This window comes from Maylandia zebra, linkage group LG7 (genome assembly GCF_041146795.1).
Source record: "Maylandia zebra isolate NMK-2024a linkage group LG7, Mzebra_GT3a, whole genome shotgun sequence".
Classification (NCBI taxonomy): domain Eukaryota; kingdom Metazoa; phylum Chordata; class Actinopteri; order Cichliformes; family Cichlidae; genus Maylandia; species Maylandia zebra.
Genome location: NC_135173.1, coordinates 2368005 through 2391976, shown reverse-complemented (window position 1 = coordinate 2391976; position 23972 = coordinate 2368005). Strand labels below are relative to the sequence as shown.

At 41.0% G+C, this 23972-nt stretch overlaps 1 protein-coding gene across 2 annotated transcripts in view; it reads right to left on the bottom strand.

Annotated features, from left to right (window-relative positions):
- Positions 1 to 23972, bottom strand: part of LOC101486372 (cadherin 13, H-cadherin (heart)) — a 212847-nt gene that overhangs the window by 24918 nt on the left and 163957 nt on the right. For both annotated transcript variants that reach the window (XM_014410718.3, XM_012923828.5), the window contains exon 7: positions 19213 to 19355. In XM_014410718.3, coding sequence (XP_014266204.2) covers positions 19213 to 19355 — 143 coding nt within the window. The remainder of the gene's footprint in view (positions 1 to 19212; positions 19356 to 23972) is intronic.

The following is a 23972-nucleotide window of genomic DNA, read 5'->3' as shown; positions in this document are numbered from 1 at the left end:
GAACTGGCTTGTACAGGTGGATATGGAAGCAACACTTAATTACTATCAACTTGTACAGACAGATATAGATACTGACATTCAGTTTTTTGGTTTGTTTAATATGGACAAATATTACTGCGTGGTCATGTGTTAGGTGGATGAGGTGGCGGCCACGTCCTCAAACATGCATTCACAAAATACTTGACCTGAAACAACGTTAACTGCGCTAACTCGGACTACGTGGTGGAGAGTTTATTTCTGGTCTCTCAGTAAGATGTCTTGTATGGCATTAGTGAGTATCTACGCTGTCATGTATCACAGGACAGGTATTATTCTTTTTTTTTTAGATAAATCTGAAAATAAATCTTTGCCCCTCGTTGGTCTGAGATGAAATCCCGTCTCTTTTCTTTCATGTGGGTCTTATAGCTCTTCTCCCATAATTCTTTCCTACTCTACATGGATCCCAGTGGAATTTCTCAGATGCTGCAGAATCCTCTTAAGTGTATTCCACAAGCTAAAGTCATGGGATTTAAATAGGTTATCTATAGAAGTCAAGGAATAGTAGATAATGCAATAAATGGGTAATTTTATAGAGGCAGTATAAATGTTATTACAACTTCAAACTCCTGATAAGGAACTATTGATCCGTTTGTGCAATAGTGGGGTTTCTTCTCTTTTGCATTTTATCCTCGTGCAGAGAATTCTTGCATAATGCGCATACATCAGCATATCATTTACAGAATAAGTTTAGCAGGATTAGCCAACTTCAAACACAGCACACTTAGAATTAACAAGGTTGATGCCATTAAAGATCTTCCTGTTTTAAACCATGTTGTCGAGCAGTCTCTCAGCCAAACGCTGCTCTGGACGCTTATTAGCCAATCCTGCAACTACTGTGTTTCAGCAAGTGGTGCCTCCACTAACAACCGTGTGATCCCCACTAGCACTGTGAGCATAACATAAGGCCTATTCCACATCCATACTGACATTCATGTGACTGATGTTTAGCTACAACATGTAAAGTCCAGAGTTGGGATAGACTTTGATGATGCTCAGTGTTCGTCAGTCATTTAGGCTTCAAGGCAGCTTTCTGCTTTTCAGACGTCCCTCAGAACTCTAATAACTTCATAAAGAATATGTAAAGATAATAATTTCCCTAAAAATGACATTTATTATTATTTTCTTGAATGCTTCATTCAGTGAGCAATTCTTGAGACAGATCCTGTTTCATTTGTTGTGGAATTTGCAGAAACTATTTTAATAAGAGAAGAGGCTCGGTGAAGTTCATGCTATTTATAATGAAATGTTTGAAATACTGAAACATTATGAGACCCAAACTAAGACACGCCGAAAACCCTGCGGTTATAAAAGGTCCATTCAATGCTGTTTTTTGAATGATTTATTCAGTAACTTGTATAAATTTAGTTAAAAATAAAATATTTGGTGCAGTCTTGTTCATTCCTACTAGATCATAGAGACAAATGTATCAAAAAAATATACAACTTGTGACTATAAGATTGTTTAATTTGATGATTTTGAATAACAACACTTTAATGGCGCCTCTTTCCTAAACGAGCAGATTTAATGTGTAACTATACCAAACACTACAACACTAACTTTAAACAGTTTTCATCTGCATTTAGAAATGAATGCACGAGTAACGTGCACGTCATGCTGGAATATTCTGTCTGCAAAACATGCTCCAAAGCTGGGCAGTAAAAAGAATTTCCATAAATGAATAACAGAAATGTCAAGTACACCTAAAAATAAATCAAATGAAAAATTTCCCATCTCCAGGCTTTTTATTCACATGAAAACCCTTAAAGAGGAGCCGTGTTGCCCAGGCTACTAAATCCCTCTGGCAGGGCAAAGGAGGCAAGTATCCAAGTGCTAAATATTTAGAATTCGTGCAAATGCATGACTGTATTGAATGTGAAGTGCAGTGAAACCTTCAAGGCTTGTAGAGGTGCTGATTTTCTAGGATAATGGCGGTAATCCAACTCCCCGTGCACCATGAAGACACCCACCCATCTGCATAGACACAAAAGGCTGTGCTTGCATTCCCACAAACCCACATGCACTGGGTCAGTAGAGCTTAAATATTCTCACTGTACCTGAATAAAAGTAGAAGTGATCTGTAAGTGCATCTACTTGTGACTCTATCTCTAAAAATTCCAGCTGGTTGCAGCAGGTGAAAGAGGACAGGAGACTAAAACGTTTTCTGCACGAGATTCTTTCCTGGCAGTCTGCAGGAAAAATGACATCTACAACTGCTGGGAGTGTTTAGCAGATAATCATCGCGATGTGTTCGCTAAGCTCAAAACTTTAATTTCATTCTCAGCTGTAAAACCATCACTGGATCATGATTGCAAGAGATATGGAGAAATCAAATGTAACGGTAGCGAGTGTGGCATTTCTTCTGTTTAATAATCGTGAAATGACTGCAAACGCTGCACTCGGTTCCCTTTCTGCATGCAGTCAAGGAATGAAACAGAAAACAGCCCTTATATACCACAGATAAGTATTGCTGTGACAATATCAGCAGCAGATCAAGAGTGGAGAGGAATTACTTGAGCAGAAGCAGACAGAAAATGTGTTCAAAAGCAAATCAAAGACAGTAGCTCTTCAGGCGAGACCCTAGATAATCTATTATCACTTGAGACGCGAGACCAAGAGAGCGAGGGCTCGGATCCTCCGTCAGAGGAAAAAAAATGCAAATTTCAACCTATTTGTAGTGGGAGAGGGTGCCTCTGTGCTTGGCTAACTTTAAATGAAGCTGTTTGTCTTCCTAAATGAATACTCCCCACACCTAATCACTCTATTTCTCTGCTCTTCTCTTCTCCTGCTCCTCCTTATCGCCGTCGCATCGTGGCTATGTCATCATCGGCCTGCCTCGACATTAATGGAGCTTGTCTGCTGGCCCCTGCTTCACACTACTTTGTTAGGAAAGTTCTCTTTGAACACAGCGTAAGTTTGTGAAGGAGACAGGTAATTTATGGATCTACGGCGTGCACCCTGTTCTCTACGTGTCTGGCACTACAAAGAACATAATGAATAAAGTAGGTAAAGCATCGTTTGCTTTAAAAGAGAAAAAAGATGAGTTTTCATGAGTTTTTTATTTAGATGTACAAGAGAAAACCGACACAAAAGTGCCAAAAACTGTGATTCCTCATTCGTTTGAAACTGTCGACCTTTTTTTTGCAAATGTTGTCTATATAATGAAATGAGAAGCCAGAGCTAAACTAGTCCCTTTCAGTAAATTCTAAATTTTATTATTGTACATATTTATTATATCACCAGACCTCTGTGTATTATGGAAACTTATTTTAGATTATTTTAGGTGTGTTGATATGAAAATGATATATGATTACTATTTTAATTGCTATGTAACACCAATGCCTACATATACTGTATGCCTACAATGTATAAAAATAAACACTCAATAATCCTAACTGTAGGCTACTACATAAAAGTTTAACACAATTCTATAAACACGAGGAAAACACTAGGTTTGTACCAGCTCACCATTGTCTCTTGATCATGATCCACCATCATCAGTTTTTGACACATTTACAGATATTGGGAAAATGTATGAAGCACTAGACAAAGCATTGAATTAAGATTGAATGAAATTTGCCCATAATTTCCAATAAAAGTTTAAATTTCTTGCAAACAAAAAAAACCTCTGACTTGCTATTGCATATCAGCATTTATTACTGGAACAAGACAAAAGCTGCCTAGGAAGCAAATACCCTCTCCCCACAGTACAAAAGAAGCCTCCAATTACAGATTTATATCATCACAAAACATTTCAAAAAAATTTCTTGTCATCTCTCATGCCTGGATTGTGTAAAGTACATCTCTGTTTAATTTTTGATCTGGTGCATTTGCTTTGCTTTCCACAATGTGCTGGAATTAGCTCTCCAAACCAAAATACATGCCAGACTGTCAAATCTGTGCACAAGTAACACCATATATGTACCTCTATTGGCATTTCCTCTGCAGTATGAGCAACCCACTAAATTTGCTTGTCAGGTTTGGCTGCCCATAGGAAAACTTTGATGAGCCTTTCCACACAGTAATGCTGAATCAACAGCAGAGAGAGTATAACTTCAGGCCTTGTGAACTGGTAATCATGAAGTTGTAACAAGACTGATCTTTTAGTGCATTATAGGAAAGCAAACCATCCCCTTGTGTGTTCAGTTCTATTAAACTACAGCTTTAGATTTTAGGTTTTAGCCTGGAGTGAACAAGAAAACACAGCAGGGGCTTAGACCATCATCTCCTTCTTCATTGATCTCCATTTCTCTATTAAGATTTCAGTATTTTGTGTGCAAAGCCTGTTGTATAACTAATACTCTGTATATGGATAAAAATAATGATGTGAGAAGGTACAGTGAGGATAAAGTAAAATATATTTTATAACACTCTGATTTGCTCAGAGAAAGACAATGAAGTCACTTTTCACAAGTTTCTTATTAAGTAGGACCGTCTTTCACATTTCCAGGCATAATTAAAAAATTGTCTTATTTTTCATTTGACCTCTCCTATTTAAATAGAATAATAAATCTACCATTAAAAAAAAAAAAAAAAAAAAAAAAAAAAGAAACTGTCGACCTCAAAATTTGGGTATTTTCATGCAATAAACATGGCTTACAGTGTAAGTCTCTATAGGTAATTTCCCTTTTTATAACTAGATACAGTTAGATCTGCATGTTCTCCCCATGTCTGCATGTCTGGGTACTCTGGTTTTACAGTTTACAGCATTGCAAAGGCTGTGGCTGCTTTTACTCTCAACTGCTGTTACGACCCGGCTCAAAAGCCCAGCATAAATCTGGAGACTAACACCAGATTTCCCAGAGAGGAGGTTTTATTTTAAGTGATATAATACGTTAGCTACAATAGCTGGTACCACTAAGACAAAGACTGCTGTGCCTTCCCAGAGTGTGCCTCAGGTATGCCTTTATCCACACCTCCCCAGGTGTGGTCAATTAGCAACAGCTGGACGCTCTTGCACTGCCACTTTGAGGGGCGTAACAATCGGATACTAACATAAGAATTTGAACGGCTTTGTTTGGCTTCTAATATAAACCATAATTTTTGTGCTGGTCCCTTTTAGAGCTTTAAAGTCATTTTATAAAAGATTGTGCGCCTTATTTTGTGGCACAATTGCATTTACCATTTATTGCAGGCATGTAGTCTATGCAACATTTTGTGAGATTACTGAGTACCCACTCTGTGGATGCATCTGGATATCCTGGTTTGCATCGACTTAGCACTTTATTCTCATGTACAAGTATGCTAACGTCTAGCTCTGACAGAGCCGCGATCAGAACAAGATTGCAAATGAGGATAGAGGTGCTCATAGCCCAGGTTCTGAGTGTAATCCTTAGTGCACTTAGTGTGTGTGTGTGTGTGTGTGTGTGTGTGTGTGTGTGTGTGTGTGTGTGTGTGTGTGTGCGTGTGTGCGTGCGTGCATCATTTAAAACTTGACTCTCTTCCTCCAACTCCGATAAGAATTGTGCTCAGAGTGACTCACTCAATTATTTTGTTGTTTTAGCATTTGCTGCATTCCTAACACACACTGTCTGTCTTAATGGCCGTCTGGGTGGGTAATGAAACAACAGCCACAGCAAATAGCTGGTGTTTAACAGTAGACGGTTTCAGGTCTGTGTCCCTATGCCCTCTAACATGCTGCAGTTCATGTGAGATGCAGTGCAGCTTGTCTGTGATTAAGCATTGTTAAGCACGTTAGCGGTTGCGTCTCGACTGAAGATTTATTTGTCAGTTCTCGGAGACTCGAAGGGATTATTGGCAAACTTTCGATTGACGATGCTCCTTAATGATACGCTTGTGGCTCTGTGAGACTGGGCTGTGCAGATGTAGCTCAAGCAGAAGCATAGTGAATTTTTTCCATGCAACATGCATATATTTTAGCAGGTATAGCATTTACAGTTCCAAAGTACCACTGATATTAAACATATGACCCGGCTTTGCTGCAGAGTTAGCAGATCACCAATACTGTTAACAGCAATCTGTGTAGTAATTGTTTAAACAGCAACAGTGTGACACTAAATGCAGCACTACAGTAATGAGTGTGTATTTATCAGGAGAGTCTTATTGCTGCAGATCCGTGTACTTGTCTTTATTATAGTCCTTTTCCCTCAGTGGTCATTTCGGCGCATTGTTATGCGGTGTTAAACTTAATCCCAGCATGGCTGCAAGAAGTTGAAGTCGTGTCAGATCTAATGTAATCCGGTCACCTCTGAGGCTCTGTTATTTTAGCATCTTCAAGACTGGGAAAATGGAATGAATGCAAATGGAAAATCCCTGCACTGTTTTATTTTGCAGCTCTAATTTTTTGCACTACTCTCCTTTGTTTTGGGTTTAATTCGTTTGGGATAAAGTCAGAAAGTTTTCACACGAGCATATCCTCCTTATCCTATCCTCCTCCTGAGGAGTCGTTTTTGTGCAAAAGAGATGATTAATGATGTATTATTTCCACTGGAAAATGTAACAGTGTAAAGCTAAAATTAACTTTACACAAGTTGGTATCGATTCTAATAAATTGGTTTGAGGAATTACACTAATTAGCGAATGAGATTAGGTCTAATTGTCCCCATCAAAATAACTCTTTGGTATTATAAAAGAGCAATGCCTGGGAGCCACTTCAGGCAGACGACTCAAGTAGCAGTTCTGCACTCGCACAAGATAAACTCTACTCAGTGAACCACAAATATCCAGTGCAGCCTTCTGGTGTCAAATAGGAGATGATTTCTGCTCGGCGTGCGAATCGTTGACATTAACCAATCACTGCAGGAACTTTCTGTTAAACCAACCCGAATGTTCTTACAGGACTGAAACAGTGAAACCTCCTGTGCATCACTTTTATGATGCCAGGACAGACAGCACAGATGGTAAAGGTGGTGCTCTGTAAGTAAGTATTTATTGAAAACAAATATTTGAAAATGAATAATTGAATGCAATGAATGCTAGAAATTCTATTGAGATAGAAACAATAGGAAAATTAGCTCAACAACTTGGCAACAGCAATGAGAAATTTGGGATGACGTTAGTGAAAGAAACCATCTGCACTTTTTAAAAAACATTTGACCCTGTCCTCTACAGCGCCCCAAACTAATGCTAGAGGAGGGACAGCGTAAGCGGCGTAACCGCGGGACGAGGTGCTAAACTAAAAAGCCAAGCAAGCTGACCTTCCCGTGAATCCTACACGCCAACGGTCACTTCAGCTTCACTCACAGTTTACCGATTTCCTGTCGTTAATTTCCACGTCGTTTCCTTTCTAGGATTCTTCCATCAAACTGATAGAGATCTTTCAAATGACTGTTGCTATGGCGATCCCGACCACCGATGCATAACTTCCTGGAGATGCACCTGGATACTTTCTGTTATTATGTGAATAATCTTCAAAAATGTATCAGACATCGTTAAGATTGGTCACAAAGAAAACAAACTGGAGGATACTAACACATTAAAAGATATTTAGAGAATCAAGTAACTTAAAGTTGGAACAAATATATTTGGTGATTTCATAGAGTGTGTCTGTGTCAGAGCAAAGACAGAAAAATCATTACGAGTTTTAATTCTGACACCTGACATTTCAGCCTTTCGGTAAAATATCAGTCTGAACTTGAAGGACAGGTGAAAGTGTTTCCTACCCGTTCGTCCCACAGCCACTACCCCTGCTGTGCTTACATCATTACGACTTCTGATAGGTGGTGGCGTGACGTAGCTTCCTATCATTCTCTGGGAACCTTCTCTGAGTACCTTTCTTTCCTGGTCGTTTGCGTCTAACAGTAAGCTGCATCAGACAGGCTGAGAAAGAACTGGCCATTGAGGAGGTGAGGAGAATATCACTTGATAAGATTTGTATTTATCAGAATGTCTCCTGGGCTGTGGCAGCGATTTCCTATAAAACTCTCTAACTGCTTACTTACAGCGTGCTGCAAAGTCAAGCACCTCTCAGTCATTAACATCTGAGACTCCAGACAAATTTTTTAACTCATTTTCAGGCAGTAATGCCTCAAAACAAAAAGGTTACACTAACTACTTTACAACCAGATATAATAAATGACTGTAAATGTTTGATTACAGAGTTTTTACATACAGTATTACAAATTGTCAGAATTTCAACTGCAGCAGCCAAAAACTCGCCGAGCAGTTTTTTTCGTAGGAACGACGCAAGTTGAAGAAATTCCGAGTTGATATTCTTTCTTCGGGCTTTGCTTTCTTGCACCATCGTCCACCACTATTCCTGAAACCTCCACCTGCCCCTGGCTGGCATTTAGACAGCCTTGTTATTCTCCAGTCTGTCCAGAGATGAGAGGAGCAAACAGACTGATTGACTCCTGGGGCTGTCAGGGCTAATCCACAGCTAAAGGCAACAAGCTAAGCTTTTTTCTCTCCCTCTATCTCTTTGTCTTCATATGTCTCCATCTACCCCCAAACACTCTTTTGCTCCCAACATTTTGGCTTTAGGCTAATGCTCTCTTTTTGTCTGACTGTCCAACTTTGTTATCTCTGTATATATTTTATTCTGTTGTCTCGCTTTTTCTTCCCACGGCTGCAGAAGACGAATGAAAAACGTGGCTTTGACCAGCAGCGCTTTGAAATGTACCAATTTGTGCCCCTGCACGGTATGGTGAGAATAAAATCCGTGATCTGTTTGCACTTCATCTTTTCTCTAGAGGGAAAATGTGTCACAGCAATGAAGTTTTATGAGAGGAGACGAGGATGAAGAGCACAACACATTCAAAGAGGAGAAAGTACAAGCAGTTATATTTTCGTTTTTGCCCAGGAGATCAGTTCTTCTTATTGTGGTGAATTGTAGAGGCAAAGAATGGTCCACTTGTAGCGTTTGCCAAGGACAAAGCTGAAATAAGACTCTTCTTGTCTGGCTATTTTTCTTTTGCTCATTAGAATAACTGTTATGTTCCACGGCAGCTTAAGTACAAACAACCAGCGGATGATGCCCTTGGCTAAAGATGTTCTGTAACGTTGTTATGATTATATTTTTTTCCCGAGCCACATAAAAGCAAATCACGAAGGAAACCAAATAACAACAAGCAGAGAAGTCGGGAGCAGGCCTGTAGCATGAGGAATAGCTCAGTGGAAAATGTCACAATATATCACGCCGCCGCTAAACACGCAGGAAGAGTAATTCACAGGTGGACTACACCGAGGTAATAGAAGAGAATAAGAAAAGATAAATGAAGGGAATATCTGAAATGAGATAGGGAGGAGATGAGAGCAGGCTGGCCAGCATGGGAGGGAAGTGAATTTGAAAATTATGTGATTATATGAAGTGTCTACTGTGCCGAAAAATTGTACACTAATCTAGTTAAACCCGTTCGCCATCACTTTACAGTGTCTTCCAGCAAAATAGGAAAAACCTTAGTCTTTATTACTAACTGCACAGCAGTGAGCCACACACACACACACACACACACACACACACACACACACACACACACACACACACACACAGCTATATTTTCATATTTCCTTTCATCTGATGAGACTGCCGGAGTCCACGCTGGCTCACATTTTTACACAACTTCATTCAAATGCATCGAGCTGCAGCGTGGACCCCAGTGCTGTAAATGATGTATACATTCATTCTAAAATGTCTTTCAGTCAGGAGCACAACATTCAAAAGAAAATTGATATTTCCACTTGCAGAAATTCATATTTGATGGTGTGGCTCTGTTGCAGGACTACTCCGCTGCTCCACCAGGAATTCTTCTCTGCTGTCACAGAGCGATGCTGAAATGCTACATTTATTAGTTTTAGGCTGGACCACTATGATTCATTCTCATCAGGTTGTTCTAAAAGCTCCCTGGAAAACCTCCAGCTGATCTAAAACATTGCAGTGAGAGTACTAAGGGGGACTAAAAGACTGCTCATGTTTCTCCCGTATTGCCTTCTTAGTTTTTATTCCCCGTTAAATACAGAATATCATTTAACATCTTTCTTCTCACAAACAAGTCTCGTACGATCAGGGCCTCATCATATCTCAAAGATGAGAGGCAGGCTTCCCATGATGCAGCGAGCATTTCGCCTCAATTCAACTCTTTTCTCAGCCAGTGCTTTTATCCCACTACTGTCATTAACATTTGTCTACTCTGTTTTCTATTCCCCTCACCACCCAGCCATTTGTGGTAGATGATTACCCCTCCATGAGCCTGCTTCTTCTGGGGCTCTTCGTTCCCATGGTCCAAGTGCTTATTGGGATTTTCTTGCAGTGTGAAGAGCCTCGAGGTAATTTGTGTAAATAAATAAAACACAATTGAAATTGAACTTAATTTGATCTGTTTATTTCAACACTATATATTAAGAATAGATAAGATGTTTTCATTCATTCATGCTGGTTTGGATTTCATTTATTTATCACCCTATAGAGGCTGAACAAGCCCCTAAAAACAGTCAGTGATCACTGTCGGCCTCTCTCGGTTTTTATTATCGCGAATCATTTTAAAGCTCAGTGTTTAAACCCTTATGATGTAGCTACAGCCCAGCCCATGCAGCAGTATTAATGACTAACCTCGTATTGTGGATGGATTATCTCAGTTGTTCTCCTGACTGAAGTTTGGTCCTTTTACAGCATCCTGCCATGCGATTGCATTTGTCTCGAACCATCGGGATCCCTCACGTTAACTTTTATTGAGTGGAAAAAAGTTAGCGTTCATCCTCCAGCTTCACTGTGTTTATGCTAGCATAGCTGTGTAGCTAGCTACCACGTAGCACATCATTATATAGCAGCTAGCCCAACTTCAGTAACCCTACAAACGTCACTGCTGTTTAGTTTTCTGTCTTCATTTATGTTGGAAGTGATAGCAGAGCTGTACGTTTGAATTTTTCAGAAATCTCTCAGTCAGAACATGCTATATCATGTTTAGGTGGAAGCTAGCGAGCTAACTTCCTGCTAACTTCTAACTCCGTTAAACTTCATTAATCCTGTTTTCATGGATGCCTGGATGTTAAACTTAATTGTTACACCTGGTAAAGCAGCAACGCTGATCATTTTATTAAAGATGAAAGAATTTAGACAGTGTAACTCTCAGTGTTCGTTTGACTTTGGGACCTGTAGCGGCATTTGGGCCTAGAAACGGGTAATGACGTCAGACTTGATTTTTTACTCGCATGCACGAGTGCGTGCACGCATACACACGTAGTGTAAATGATAAATTAGTGCATATTCATGTCACAGACTGTACATGAAGATGGTTCTGATGTAGTTGATACATTGATACAAATTTGCAAAGTGGACTCCACGGCTGGCCTCTGATCTTCGAGTCCAACCACAAACGCAAAACCGAGAAATGGAAAATTAGAATGCTGAGTCTCACACCCCTAACTCATTTTTCATCGATTCGCTTTGAGTCAAGGAAATAACTTCAAAGCGTCATACAGTTATAATCATATAGCGCCTTGATTTCAGCTGGCAAAAGTATTTCATAGAAGGAGCAGGCGCCTCCTGCACTCGCACTGGTAAAACTAAAGGATACAGTCGCCTATCTGTTGTGTTTTTCCTGTTTTCTATCTTGCCACTGCTTAAATCCCAGACCTTGTTAAAACTCCCTTCAGATAACCCACTTCATTCTGTCCCATCACTCATCAGTCTCCTCAGGGCTTCGGCAAACACTATCACATGACATACTGCTAATCTGATTGGCTGATCAGAACTGTAAATGAAACCAGCCAGAACAAATTACAATAGGCACAAGTCATTAAGAGAGATGACTTGAGGGAGAGAAGCAGGGTTGGGGACAGGTGCATCGCTGCTAGTCTGGCAAATTACTTTCAGAATAGAGTTTGGGTTATCAGTTGCTGGCTATTATACACAGTGATTGGAGAAGGAGGGTATTGATACAGCTTTAAGTGGGCTTACACTGCAAACTCTTTTTGTGCTAATTAAACACCAAAATTGCCCTCTTTGGGAGGTTTCTTGTTTGGTGTGCTCACAATTTATTTTTTCCCCTGTGTTAAGCTGCCAGATCAAAATGTAGTGCCTCTTCATCCAAAATGGGGAAAAAGCCCCAAAAACTTTAATTATTCAGGCAGTGAAACTCTAACTATTCAAAGCACTTAAACAACAACTATCTGAAATTAGAAGCAGCTGTTTTGTCAGCTGATGTGGAGCCTAACCATTTTAATTTTTGTGATTTGCCTTCTAGCTTCTGTAAGAAAGCAATAAAACCAAAATTAGTTACATATTCAAAAATAATGAAAGACTCTCCCTAACCTGCAGCCTTTACACCTGAACCTCATATACCTCATTAAAAATCTTTTTCCCAGGTCTTTGCAAGATGGGCTCCTTTCTGCACAGGGCACTGACAGTTGGAGATGCACGCATGCAAACAATATTATGAAATACCTGAAAAATATTTCAGGTATGTTGTTTTGGGGTTTGTTTGTTTTTCAGTCCTCCTCTGTTGCACTCTTGGTTAATGTCATGTGGCCATGAAAATAATCAATAACAGTCTGAGTATAAGCTACACTGTGACACACTCGCGTGCAACATCCTGATGCCTTATTTCTGTCACAGTTTGCCATTGAACACATTTAGGATTAGGACTCAACCTTACTGTCATTACACACGTATAGATAGAGGGTAACAAAATATAGTTTGCATCTAATCAGAAGTGCAAAGAGCAGATTATATACAGATATGGGTGGAATAAAAGGTGGGAATAGTTATGTACAGATGATTTACAAAAGAGTATACAGATGTTTATAGTGCTATACAGACGGGCAGATATACAGATGTACTCAGAAGGTCCGCCCTTTGAGCTCTCTTCCAGTCTGGATGGCGGCGTGTCCTTGGGCAAGATGCTGAATTCCTATCCATGTGTGAGTTTACACCTCCCAGTAATCGTTTTCTATTTATTTACGGTGGATAGAGAAATGGAAATGGTGACGTAAATGTAATTTTTGCTTGTCTGCCAGTTTGCTCGGTAATCATTTTTGCAAAAACTAAAAGTAAAAGCAGTTAAATGAGCGTTTCTTCTGCAACTCATCACTCAAAGCACTTCACTGTACCGTACCAGCACATTCACAAACACTTTCATAGACTCTAGCTCGCACACTCTCTCACTGATAGGAATTCAGTATCTTGCCCAAGGACACGCCGCCATCCAGACGACGGACCTTCTGAGCACTGGATGACCTTCCACTTCAACTTTCCCTGGAAATTTTTATTTTATTTTATAAGAGTTAATGGTGAACAAGGATGTCAGTATGGTACTGAGATGTAGCGTGTTTTCTTCAGTAACTACTGAAGAAGTTAGATATTTTGAGCTAGTGATGAACCTAAAATCTTAAGATCATTAAAACCATCATTACAATTAAAAGACCCTCCAAACCATGCACAGCACGCTCACATGCTGATAGATAGATACACATAAACACTGAGATATGCAGATGGCGTGTTCGACTCTTCAGCAGCACTGACAGATTTCCTGTGTTGGTCCGATGACACGCTCTCCGACAGCCGCGTTTGCTTGATTCCATCTGACTTCATCTTTCATTATCTATCCGTTTCCATCTCCACTAACCACTCATCTCATTTCATTTGGATCCCTGCCATTAAAGCTACACGCCGGCGGAAATGTGAGGGTGAGGAAGCGAGAGACCGTCGTTAAATTTTAATAATTCGGAATATACTCGGATTCAGCCTCGCCAATAGTTTCAGTGCTTATAAAATAAGTACCCAGAAAGTACTGTACTCAGACGGAGGCTCCCTTGCTGAGTGGGCTGAGCCATGTTTGTTTTGGTGTGTGCCAGACACAGCAAGAACTTCTGATCTGCGGATGAATCAGTATTCCAAGGACACGAGATAAGCAAGGCCAGATAACAGGCAATAACAGAGAAAGACATTTCTTCCCTGGCAAAGCCATACAAAGGTATTCTTTAATCACAGACACGACGTGAGCCTGTTTACAAGGTGGAGACTTCCCCAATGGGTTCTGCTACAAGTCGAGGAATAAAAGACAAAGACACTCAGTGAAGGACAGACAGAGAGAGGGAGAGGGAGGTGCTACTGAAGCTCCAAGTGAGAAAGACACAGTGAGTATTTGGGGTTAATGAAGCAGCGCAGGAAGACAGAGGAGGCAACAGAAGGAAGGCGGCGTTGAGCTGCGATCTTCTTTACAGAGCGTATCCATTACACTGCCATTTCCGCGGGTCAAGTTGCCTTTATTCTGCACCCTGAACTCTTCCCTTACACGAGCATCACCTTTGCCTACTGCTGCACGGGGTCATCGTTGATTGGCTGGGTGAGAACATATTTCAAGAAGGTGGTTAACCTGCCTGCCTCTGTGGCTGTGACCATAAAGGGATTGATTGAAGAGCGGGAGCAAGGAAGCGCTTCCAGAATCCACATAATCAAGACTCAGTCAAACGCACGTCATGAGGTCGCACGTTTTCTTTTAGAAATGTTCCTCCACCCCAAAAAAAACTTCATTTCTTTGTCCTGTGTGTCTTTAATTTTCACCTTTCAATTTCCTCGCTGCTTTCTCTCATTTCCCTCCATGTTTCTCTCTCTTTTTTTTGGCTTCTTGACACCGAGTCTCCTGTTACTATATTTATCTTTCTATTAGACGCAGACTGCTCTTCAGCTCTCGCTTTCTCGACTGCACTATATTGGATCTTTTGAAAAGATGTCGCAGGCAGACATGCCTGATTTCTAGCTTTCACTATGCTCGTATCTCTTAACAGCCCTTCTGATCTTAATGACTTAATAATATTAAATAAAGACTCATCACTAACTAAATCACCAAATCAGCCTTAATAAGAGTTCTATTATGGATTAAAAACAGATCAGGAGAACTACAATACTTGGTTTTCCATAAACAATCATCTCCACGAGGTTACGTTTTTAGTCTGTTTGGTTGCATTTCTCTTCTATTGTCTGCCTGTTGATTTCAGGCCCAGTGCGCTGGCCTCACCACTGCCTCATCAGGCTTTATTATTTCCCTGCTGTTGTTTGAGGGACCCTGATCACAGCTGGCTCAAGACAAAACACGAGTCTATCTATCAGCATGTAGCCTGCCAGCCTGCTAACTATGTGCTTGCAACATGACAGACACTTAGCAGTAAAATCTCTGTATCTGGGCTTGCCCGGCCAGGGAAATTGCTCAGCCCATTATGGCAACGAGCTGCACACTGGTTCCCAACACTTAGTGTGGCAATGAGGCAGCACAGTGGGCAGCCAATGCACTCGAAAATGGACATATGCAGAGACACACAAAGGTGCACCTCTGCACACGTGCAGGCTGTCACTGCTACCACTGTTATTACTTTTTCTTTCAGAGAGATCACAGATTCACATATTATGTATATGCACACACACACACACACACACACACACACACACACACACACACACACACACACACACACACGACTAAACACTATTAAATTTTAAATCTGTCTGAGCACCAAAGGGTTTTAATCTGTGACCCATTAGAATTCAGCATCCCCTCTCTACTTTTGATTTAAACCAGAGGGGATGTGATGTGACTGTGATGAAGGCTGAGGCTCAGTCTGGCTGCATGTATGTGTGCAATACTTAATATTCCTGTAATTAACAAAGCTCTTTGACTATGTTGGAGTTGTCTAACTGTGGTGCAGGTACACGTGTGTGCACATAATATTTCAGTGTCTAAATGGAGGTCTCTCCTTAGTATATCCATGTGCTTAAACCAGCACTGCTCAGCCACTTTTCCCGTAACTTCAGGGTTTTTAATCGCAGGTTCAGTGGCAGTAAACACTGAAGATTGCGCGCGTGTGCTGGCGTGTTTCAGGCGACTGGGGCTTTGATAATGTATTCATGCCTCCCAATGACAAATGGCTGCCTCCAGGAGGCAGTTTAACATTTAAATGATGAGCAGCGGAAAACATCGAACCGCAACACACAGCAGTGAGGGGATACGCAGGTGCGGCGCAGGCCGGAGAGCCTCTGCATCAAGTACGACAAAGACATTAAAAAAACAACTTTAATCTGCCCACAAGAACTAATGCAAAGGAAAGGGAGGAGGGTAGGATGCGGGAACAGCTGGACTCCCAGCGGGGAATCAGAGAGCAGAGGAGAATTCGCTGGCCTGAAAAACAGAAGCTACTGATGAGAGTTTATATAAACAGCCCGTCAAGCCCTGCGCTCAGGTTGGAACAATAGCACTTCAAACAATATTGTCCTGCTCCATAGGCCTGCCAGGTGCTGCTGCACAGGCTAAACTCATCTGTGGCTTTTAAATTATTAACTGGGAATCAGAAACACGCCGTTAGAAACAATACAAGCTGCACAAACATGAATACAATGGTGAATAACTCACAAAGTGCACACACAGTGACGACTGCATGACCCTCAAAGATTACGACTTAACACATTATAAAGTGGCCAATGATTGGCTCGCTTCTTCTATAGGTGCAACTGATTAGTCTGGCAGCAGAGCGTAGCCTCCAGACTGCATTCAGCTGTTGCTAACTCTTCAGCTGATTGATTTTTAAATCAATGCCATCATCTTGGTTTCTTTGTAAATCTCTCATATCATATGTATGACTCTGTTCTTTCTTCCTCGAGCTGGACTTCAATCTGTCTCTGGGAATGGTGTGTTCGCACCATCATCCACCATCTGTTGCAACCCAGAGGGCTGCTGGAGTTGACCTGCCCTCATGCTGTTAACAGGAGCTACCGTCAATCTGCTGCTAACCATGCACAAAAAACACAAAACAAAATAACTGTAATAGCGTATATTCGTGGCAATTCTGAGTCCAGGTCAGGTCAGCCTAAAGTGGCTGTAAAACCACTATTTTCATCAATACTTTTAAAACTGATGCCTATACTTTCTTTAAACCTCTGTTATTTATTTCAGTAGATTTCTCTGCTATTGTATTTCTTGCACTTGTGTTTACAGACACTCCTGAAACAGGACTCGTCCTTTTTCTGTTAAACGCAGCCCTTCTGTCTTTCTGCTCCTCGTCCTCTGTAGGTGGATAGTATTCATTCGAGGTCTCTGCATATATATAAAGACAGAAAATGTAAGGGTCAATCGATATCCTGCTGGTAGGTATGACAGCCTATGACACAGGCTGGCTGTCATACAGTCATCATTGCGCTGATAGCTGTGGGGAAGGAACAGATTTGTCCAGTTGATGACACAGCGAGCAGAAAAGAGCGGAGGTGGCAGTCAAGCAGGTACGCATCAGTATTCTGAAATTTCTCGACCACGCACAGACAGTCGACAGAAATCGACAGTCGTTTTTTAAAAGACTGAGCTTGTTCTTGTCTCTGCAGACAGAATAGCAGCACAGGCTTTTTAGAGCCTAGACATACAGTACACAGAACAGGCACATGTGTCAGGGGACGTCAGTGTGTCGGCCGTGAAACAATGTTGAAAAAATCCATGTAGGCATCCTTTAATGTAACTGTTATGAACTGTTGTTTAACATGTATGTTTACAGTTAAACGTCTCATCAGAAACTGCAATCACTCAGGAAAATAACACATTATTCTGGTGAATCTTTGATTTTGTTAAATACTTGAAAATGTAATTACATTGTGATTGGCCTACGCTGCACTGTGTGTTAAATTACCACCATATAACCATGTTAAGATACATAATTAATAGAATAACTGCTAATCACCAGCACCTTAGCAGTGCCAGTCCACTGTAACAACACTGATATTTAGCTCAGTGAGCTTATTTTAAGGGTTTTTTTTAATATTAGAACCAGAGTCATGCCTGAGTTTTCTACAGAGCCCTGCAGGGGACATGGGAGAAAAAAAATTAAGACGGACTTTTGCGAGATCTTGCAAAACAAACTCGGGATCTCACAAAAGTTTTGCGAGAGCTCGCAAAAGTTTTAGCCGCATTCTTCGGCCTCCCGTTAGCTCGAAGCGAACGTAGTTTTCTGTTTGCATTGACAAGAAAGAATTATACAAAAAGGAAAACTGATGAAAGACTTGGTAAACTCGACTACATATGCAGTAATTCATGGTCCCAAAAAAGTATATAAATGTACGTTTTAGGATGATTTTCATGAGCATGAACATATAATATAAACCAAAAGGCTCGGAATATTTCATTTTATATGTAATGAACATAAAACACATGAAAATGTTCCTCTTTTTTGTGCACAGAGCTTTTATATCAGCCCTAATGTCATCTCACAATGTAACAGGACTAAAGCGATGCACACGTCACTCTGCAGGCAGTGTCTACGTGCACACAGTAACTACAAACGGAGTTTTAGAGGCCTCGTATGCTCAGACCTTTCTCTGTTAAAAGGCACTTTTCAAAGCTGATGGGAATTTAACTTAAAAACACATCTGAGGTTACATGCTAACAATGTCAGTTCCACTGAAGACTTTGCAATAACTTCCTGCATTCATCCATCCTTTGCCGGCTTTACCACAGATCTTACTCTTTCACCTGGCTGAGTCCACTCTCCATTTCTCTTCTTTTCCACCTATTCGTCACACACTTCCCCTGCTCTATATCTTTTTCTTGTTATCTCCTCTTATGTCCCTTCCTTTTCTTCTTTTCTTGACCCTTCCACCCCTTCTAGCTTCTCCTCCTGCCCCATCATTACTCCTCTTTCAGCACTCATCTTTCTAAGGCTACCGAATTCCCCAGCACAACAGTGCTATTCTGCTGCCTACTAATAGAATCCCTCAGTTCCTCTAATGGATCTGTCAGAATCTCCCGAGCACAGGAGACCAGATGGATTGATAGGAGAAGGTAGAGAGACAGAGGAAGGGGGACAAAGAGACAGAGACACAGAGAGATGATGAGACAGAGTGGGAAGCGAAGAGAAAAAAAGCGAAATGCGCCAAAGCTCCCGACACTTTCATCTGTGCTTTGGAAAGTCTCAAAGCAGCAGCTCGGCTGACACTGCCAAGCAGCTGCCATATGGTCCAATAGACGCAGGAGCACCACATAAGGCCGTCCTATTGTCACCATGGGAAAAATGACACTTTGACTGTTGCCAGGTAAAGTCAAGAGTGCTCAGTAGTTACAAAGGCGGCTCTGTTTCTACTTTTCATGTCTGAACTGACACTCATCACCCATGAAAAGTTCTTTGTACAATGAAAACGAGAATAAAAGTTTCCACAGTGGATAAACCCGACGGCTTACATTTCAAGTATTTCTAAAAATAGATCCTATCTAGATTATATATGAGTTTTACTCAGATTGCAGTGCAACTCACCGTTATCGGTGGCGATGAAGACGGCTGTGTATTTGTTGTCGTAGACATAAGGAGACTCGCGATCCAGCGAGGCTGAGGTGTTGACAGTTCCTCTGACTGGGTTCACACTCAGCCAGCCCGCAGGGTCCTGCAGAACAGCATACCTGTAAGAAAACAACGAGACCACGTGAGACACCTCATCACATCAACTATCGTCCAGGATGCTGTCAGTCGATTCTATATTAGAAAAAATCAAACAGCAGTGCACTGCAGTTTGATTAGATCGTACCATTTGAAAAGATCCCAAACAGAGCTGAGGTCTGAAGATGATGAGGACCTCTCTCCAAATCTGGTGGGCGAGCGGCCAAGCCTGCATCGCTTTGAAAATGAGCCTGAGAGCAGATCACGACCTTGCTAATGCGGCCACTCAATCGGCCACTGATGGCTGCTCGATGGTGATTGCAAGGGGCTCTCATCTGCGCTACAGTAACATTACATGTGATTGATTTAAGAACTATGGATGAATATATATATATATATTTTATGTGTGTGTGTGTGTGTACCAAACTTTTAGCTGCCTCTGCTGTTTTCGTGCATGTATTATTTGACATATGGTGCATCCTGTACTGCACACATACACGAATGTGCAGACTTTCTTCAACACAAGGTCGCTCTTTGCCAGAGTGCTCAGCAGTAGACAAATTGTCTTTCAAATGGAGCTCTACAGCTAACAGAGCGCGACAAAACCTTAGGAAATGGCTTTGCAATCAACCTCTGCTCACACCTTTCCCCCTCCCACTCTCGCTCCCAGCGATTACTACTGTTAACAAACACATATGTTTCATTGCAACAAAATGCTACTAATAATGACGCTTCTATCATTGTAAATGCTCCTTTTCTGCCTGGATGTCTCACACACACACACACACACACACACACACACACACACACACACACACACACACACACTTGTATTACACACGCTTGTTAAACACACTGAAGAGCCACATGATTCATTAGGCCTACTTCTCCACTGTTACAGAGCTGGGCTGACAGGTTATTAACCTCCATATGTCTCTCTCGCCGTCACCGACTGCAGTTTTAGACACATGCTCTGGTTTGTGTCTTGCATCAGTTTTTCATCATCGCTGCATTGCGACAGTGAAATGCACACACGTGAACATGTACACAACAATGTCGGGAAGGTATTTGTTGTTAAACGTATAAGCATTTTTGCACAGCTGCCTGCCTAGTGCGATGACATCAGTCACATTATCGGATAGAAATAATGTGACTGATGTCACATTATTTCTATTATTTCTATTATTGGATAGAAATGGCAAAAAAGTGTGAATTTGGTAGAGAAGAAGTTAAAGTTTTACTGAGAAGCAACTGAGCTCGTGAAAATCACCAAAACATCCACAGTAACGTGCTCAGAGTCATCAAGATCGATTCTCTGTGATCTTTCATACCCGCTGCCCGATTGGAATAAAACAAAAATTCCTCACTCGGTAAACTAACGGATATTTTCATTCAACGCGCTGAAACACATTTATTCCAGAGCTGGGACCCCAGGAAGCCCTTTTAAATGTGCGCTGCTACACAAACACTTGGTGTAAAGTATGACGGTACTATGTTTCTTCCTACAGGAGGAGCTCTAAAGGACTGTAATGATATTGTCTGCTTTAGTGCAGGCTCAAAGGTAACCACCAAATGAGTCAGAGCCATTGTTTTTTCCTCTCTGTGCAAACATGGGGACAGTCCATTAGAGCCCTTTAAAGGGCAAATTAGAAAGACATTAAAAAGCCATTAGGAATATTCATATCTGCTTCAACGTGTTTATCTCCAAAACCAGAAAAGGTCCAAACAAATCAGTCAACAAACGAGACAGACCACACACACAACGCTGCACGTGTCCTCATTTAGCTCAGCGCGCACACACACACACTTCAACATGAGGTAAAACACACAGTTTAAAGCAAAAATGACCTATAGATGCACAATACCCTGCGTTTATTGTGAAATAACTTCTAGGACAGCAAGGTGATTTGTTCAGATTTCACTAGAGTTGCAGAAAGTAAAGCATCAATAGGTCCACAGTGTGACTCTTTCCGCTGCACCCTCAGGGGCTACTCTGACCTGCTATGGCTTTGGGAATGTTTCGGTGAGGAATCGTCCTTCGCTGGAAGAGCGCACACAGGTTGGGATGTTAGGAGTCGGCTGCAATTGTCCGATTGTCCTACAAGAAGCGATCCAGGGCCGGACACACGAAAGACAATCAGACTACAAGGGGTTTAAAAAGTGAGTCATCCATAAAATATGGAGTTACATAAAATATGCGTATGGTAGCAATCATAAGACAAGCTGGCTTTTGAAATCTAAAATGTCTTAAACAATACACAATGAAAAAGTTTGACAACTCTTCCCTAAATCCTAATCTGAAGTTAGAGATCCACTGTCGCTGCGCTGAACGTGTGAGAGATGAGCTCTTTCGAAAAGTCCGATGTGAGCCAGGATCCTCAGTTTTCCCAGACAACTCAAAGCGTTACGGAAGCGCGGAGGGGGGAGAAAGAGGATTGCCACCCACTTGTAATCCAGTTACAACAGGAGCAAAATGCTGGCATACATTGTGTGCATCTGTGATTATGTTTGTGTCAATAGCAGGTGTGGGTGGGATACACAGAATAAGAGAGACAATTTGCAATAAGAGCTAATTTAGAGAGAAGATGAAAGCTGACTCGCAAGTGCTCTGAAAGAACATCGTTTGCATAAATTCAGGTTGTTTCTCTTGTTTGTTTTAGACTTAAGTAGCCTAAGAAATGTTGCTGGCACCAGTTCTGAGTAATTTAGTCTAGTTGTTCGTGTAAATCCCTTTTTTAAATACACACAAGGTTTTGGGGTCCGTTTTCCAAGCAAGGTTATAAATGCATATTCTCTGAATTAGACCCAGTATTACTTTAAATGCAAATATTGAGATTATTATGTTTTCAACTCATTTTGTTGGCCACATAAATACAAGCATATCCATACAATTTACAGGTAACTAAAAACATGTAACAGAGGATTAAACTATTAACAACATAGGCTGATAATTCTGCATTAAAACGAAACAAAACAACACTGAAAAAGCCGACTGGCGTAACTGGTTCTATGAGTATACTTGCTCAGTATCAACACTTGTTTAAATATCTCATGATTACTTGCTCACGCCCACGAATCCACTCATGCAAGCATTTTTGAAGTTAGGAAGGCAAATCTGAACTTTTACAACATAAAGCATGCATTGGAAGGCTCCATGTTTTTTTCTTTGCAAAGAATAAGTAATTATATGGAAGTAGGGTGATGTTGGTAGAACAGAGCTGGGTGTAAGATGCCTGTCCTGGTCCCCTGTGAACATTCAAACTATAGTTACACATAAAACAAACCCTTTTGTAGCCTGAATAGGTTCTCTAGTGATTTAGTACTTCACTTGGAAAAAAGTTGCAGAACTCGTGCAGGCAGACGGAAAAAACAGCAGTGATTTTAGTCCCTGATGTGTGAAGTTTCAAGAACCTTAATCTACATTTTTACTCCAACTAAAAGCATTTTTGTTGGTCTTTTCCTGTTTCCTAAGTAAGTGTCCTAAATCAGACAAAGGGAAGCTCCCTTTAAACCCCGTGAGGATATCACACAACAGTTTTCACAGGTTCAGTAGTATGGCTTTAATAATTCAATCCCATTTTATTTATACAGCACCAAATCTTTATATTGTAAGGTCGACCCTACAATAATACATACAGAGAAAAACCTATGACCTATGAGCCCCTATGAGCAAACACTTCGGTGACAGTGGGAAGGAAAAACTCCCTTTTAACAGGAAGAAACCTCCGGCAGAACCAGGCTCAGGGAGGGGCGGGGCCATCTGCAGAGAGTACTATTAACACATAGTGAGTGAAGAAGAAACACCCAGTGCATCATGGGAATCCGCAGCAGCCTACACCTATTGCAGCATAACTAAGGGAGGATTCAGGGTCATGGGCTTCAGTAGTATGCCTTTAATAATGAGTTTGACCGCTCCTTAATTTAAAGTTTCCTAAACTTTAAACAACATTAACTGCTTACCACCCAGGGACAAAACTCCATAACGAGTTAGTCACAATTGGACATGGTGACCTTTTACCCCACTATCCCCCCACTGAAGGAAACCTCTGCTGTTTCGCAGCTAAATATCTTCACCAACTTTGAAGCTAACTTTGTTTCTCTGCCATTTTATGCAGCGCTTATGAGAGATTGTTTACTGAAAACAGCTGCCTGCTCTACTGAGACTAAAAGATTAGATTAGAATCCACATGAAACTCTCAAAGCATACGCTGAATTCATCTGTTTCCCCTTAAAGCTGAGACTGTTTTCCTGCTGAGCCTGTGTTGGTTTTACAGCGACGTAATGAATATCTAGGCTCTCTCCTCCCTTTGTAGAATGTGCACCACTGTCATTTAGGATATTCTTATAATTTCTGTTCTTATGACTGTTTTATTTGAAAAAAAAAACATTGCTTTCATACATAGAAAGCATTTCATTTTACTTCAGTTTTCTGCCTTTTTTCTTCATCGCCTGCATTTAAACAGCCAATCGCTCTCTAGCAGAACACTTCCCATTTACTAGATTAGCTTCGTATTCCTGGCATTGAAGTTTCAGCCCTTCCTGCTTTTAATCCATTGAGTTCTACGTCTTTTTAGTTTAACCCTTACATACTCTTCATATTCTACACCCTCACAGTATGGTTCAACAATTCCTTCATAATA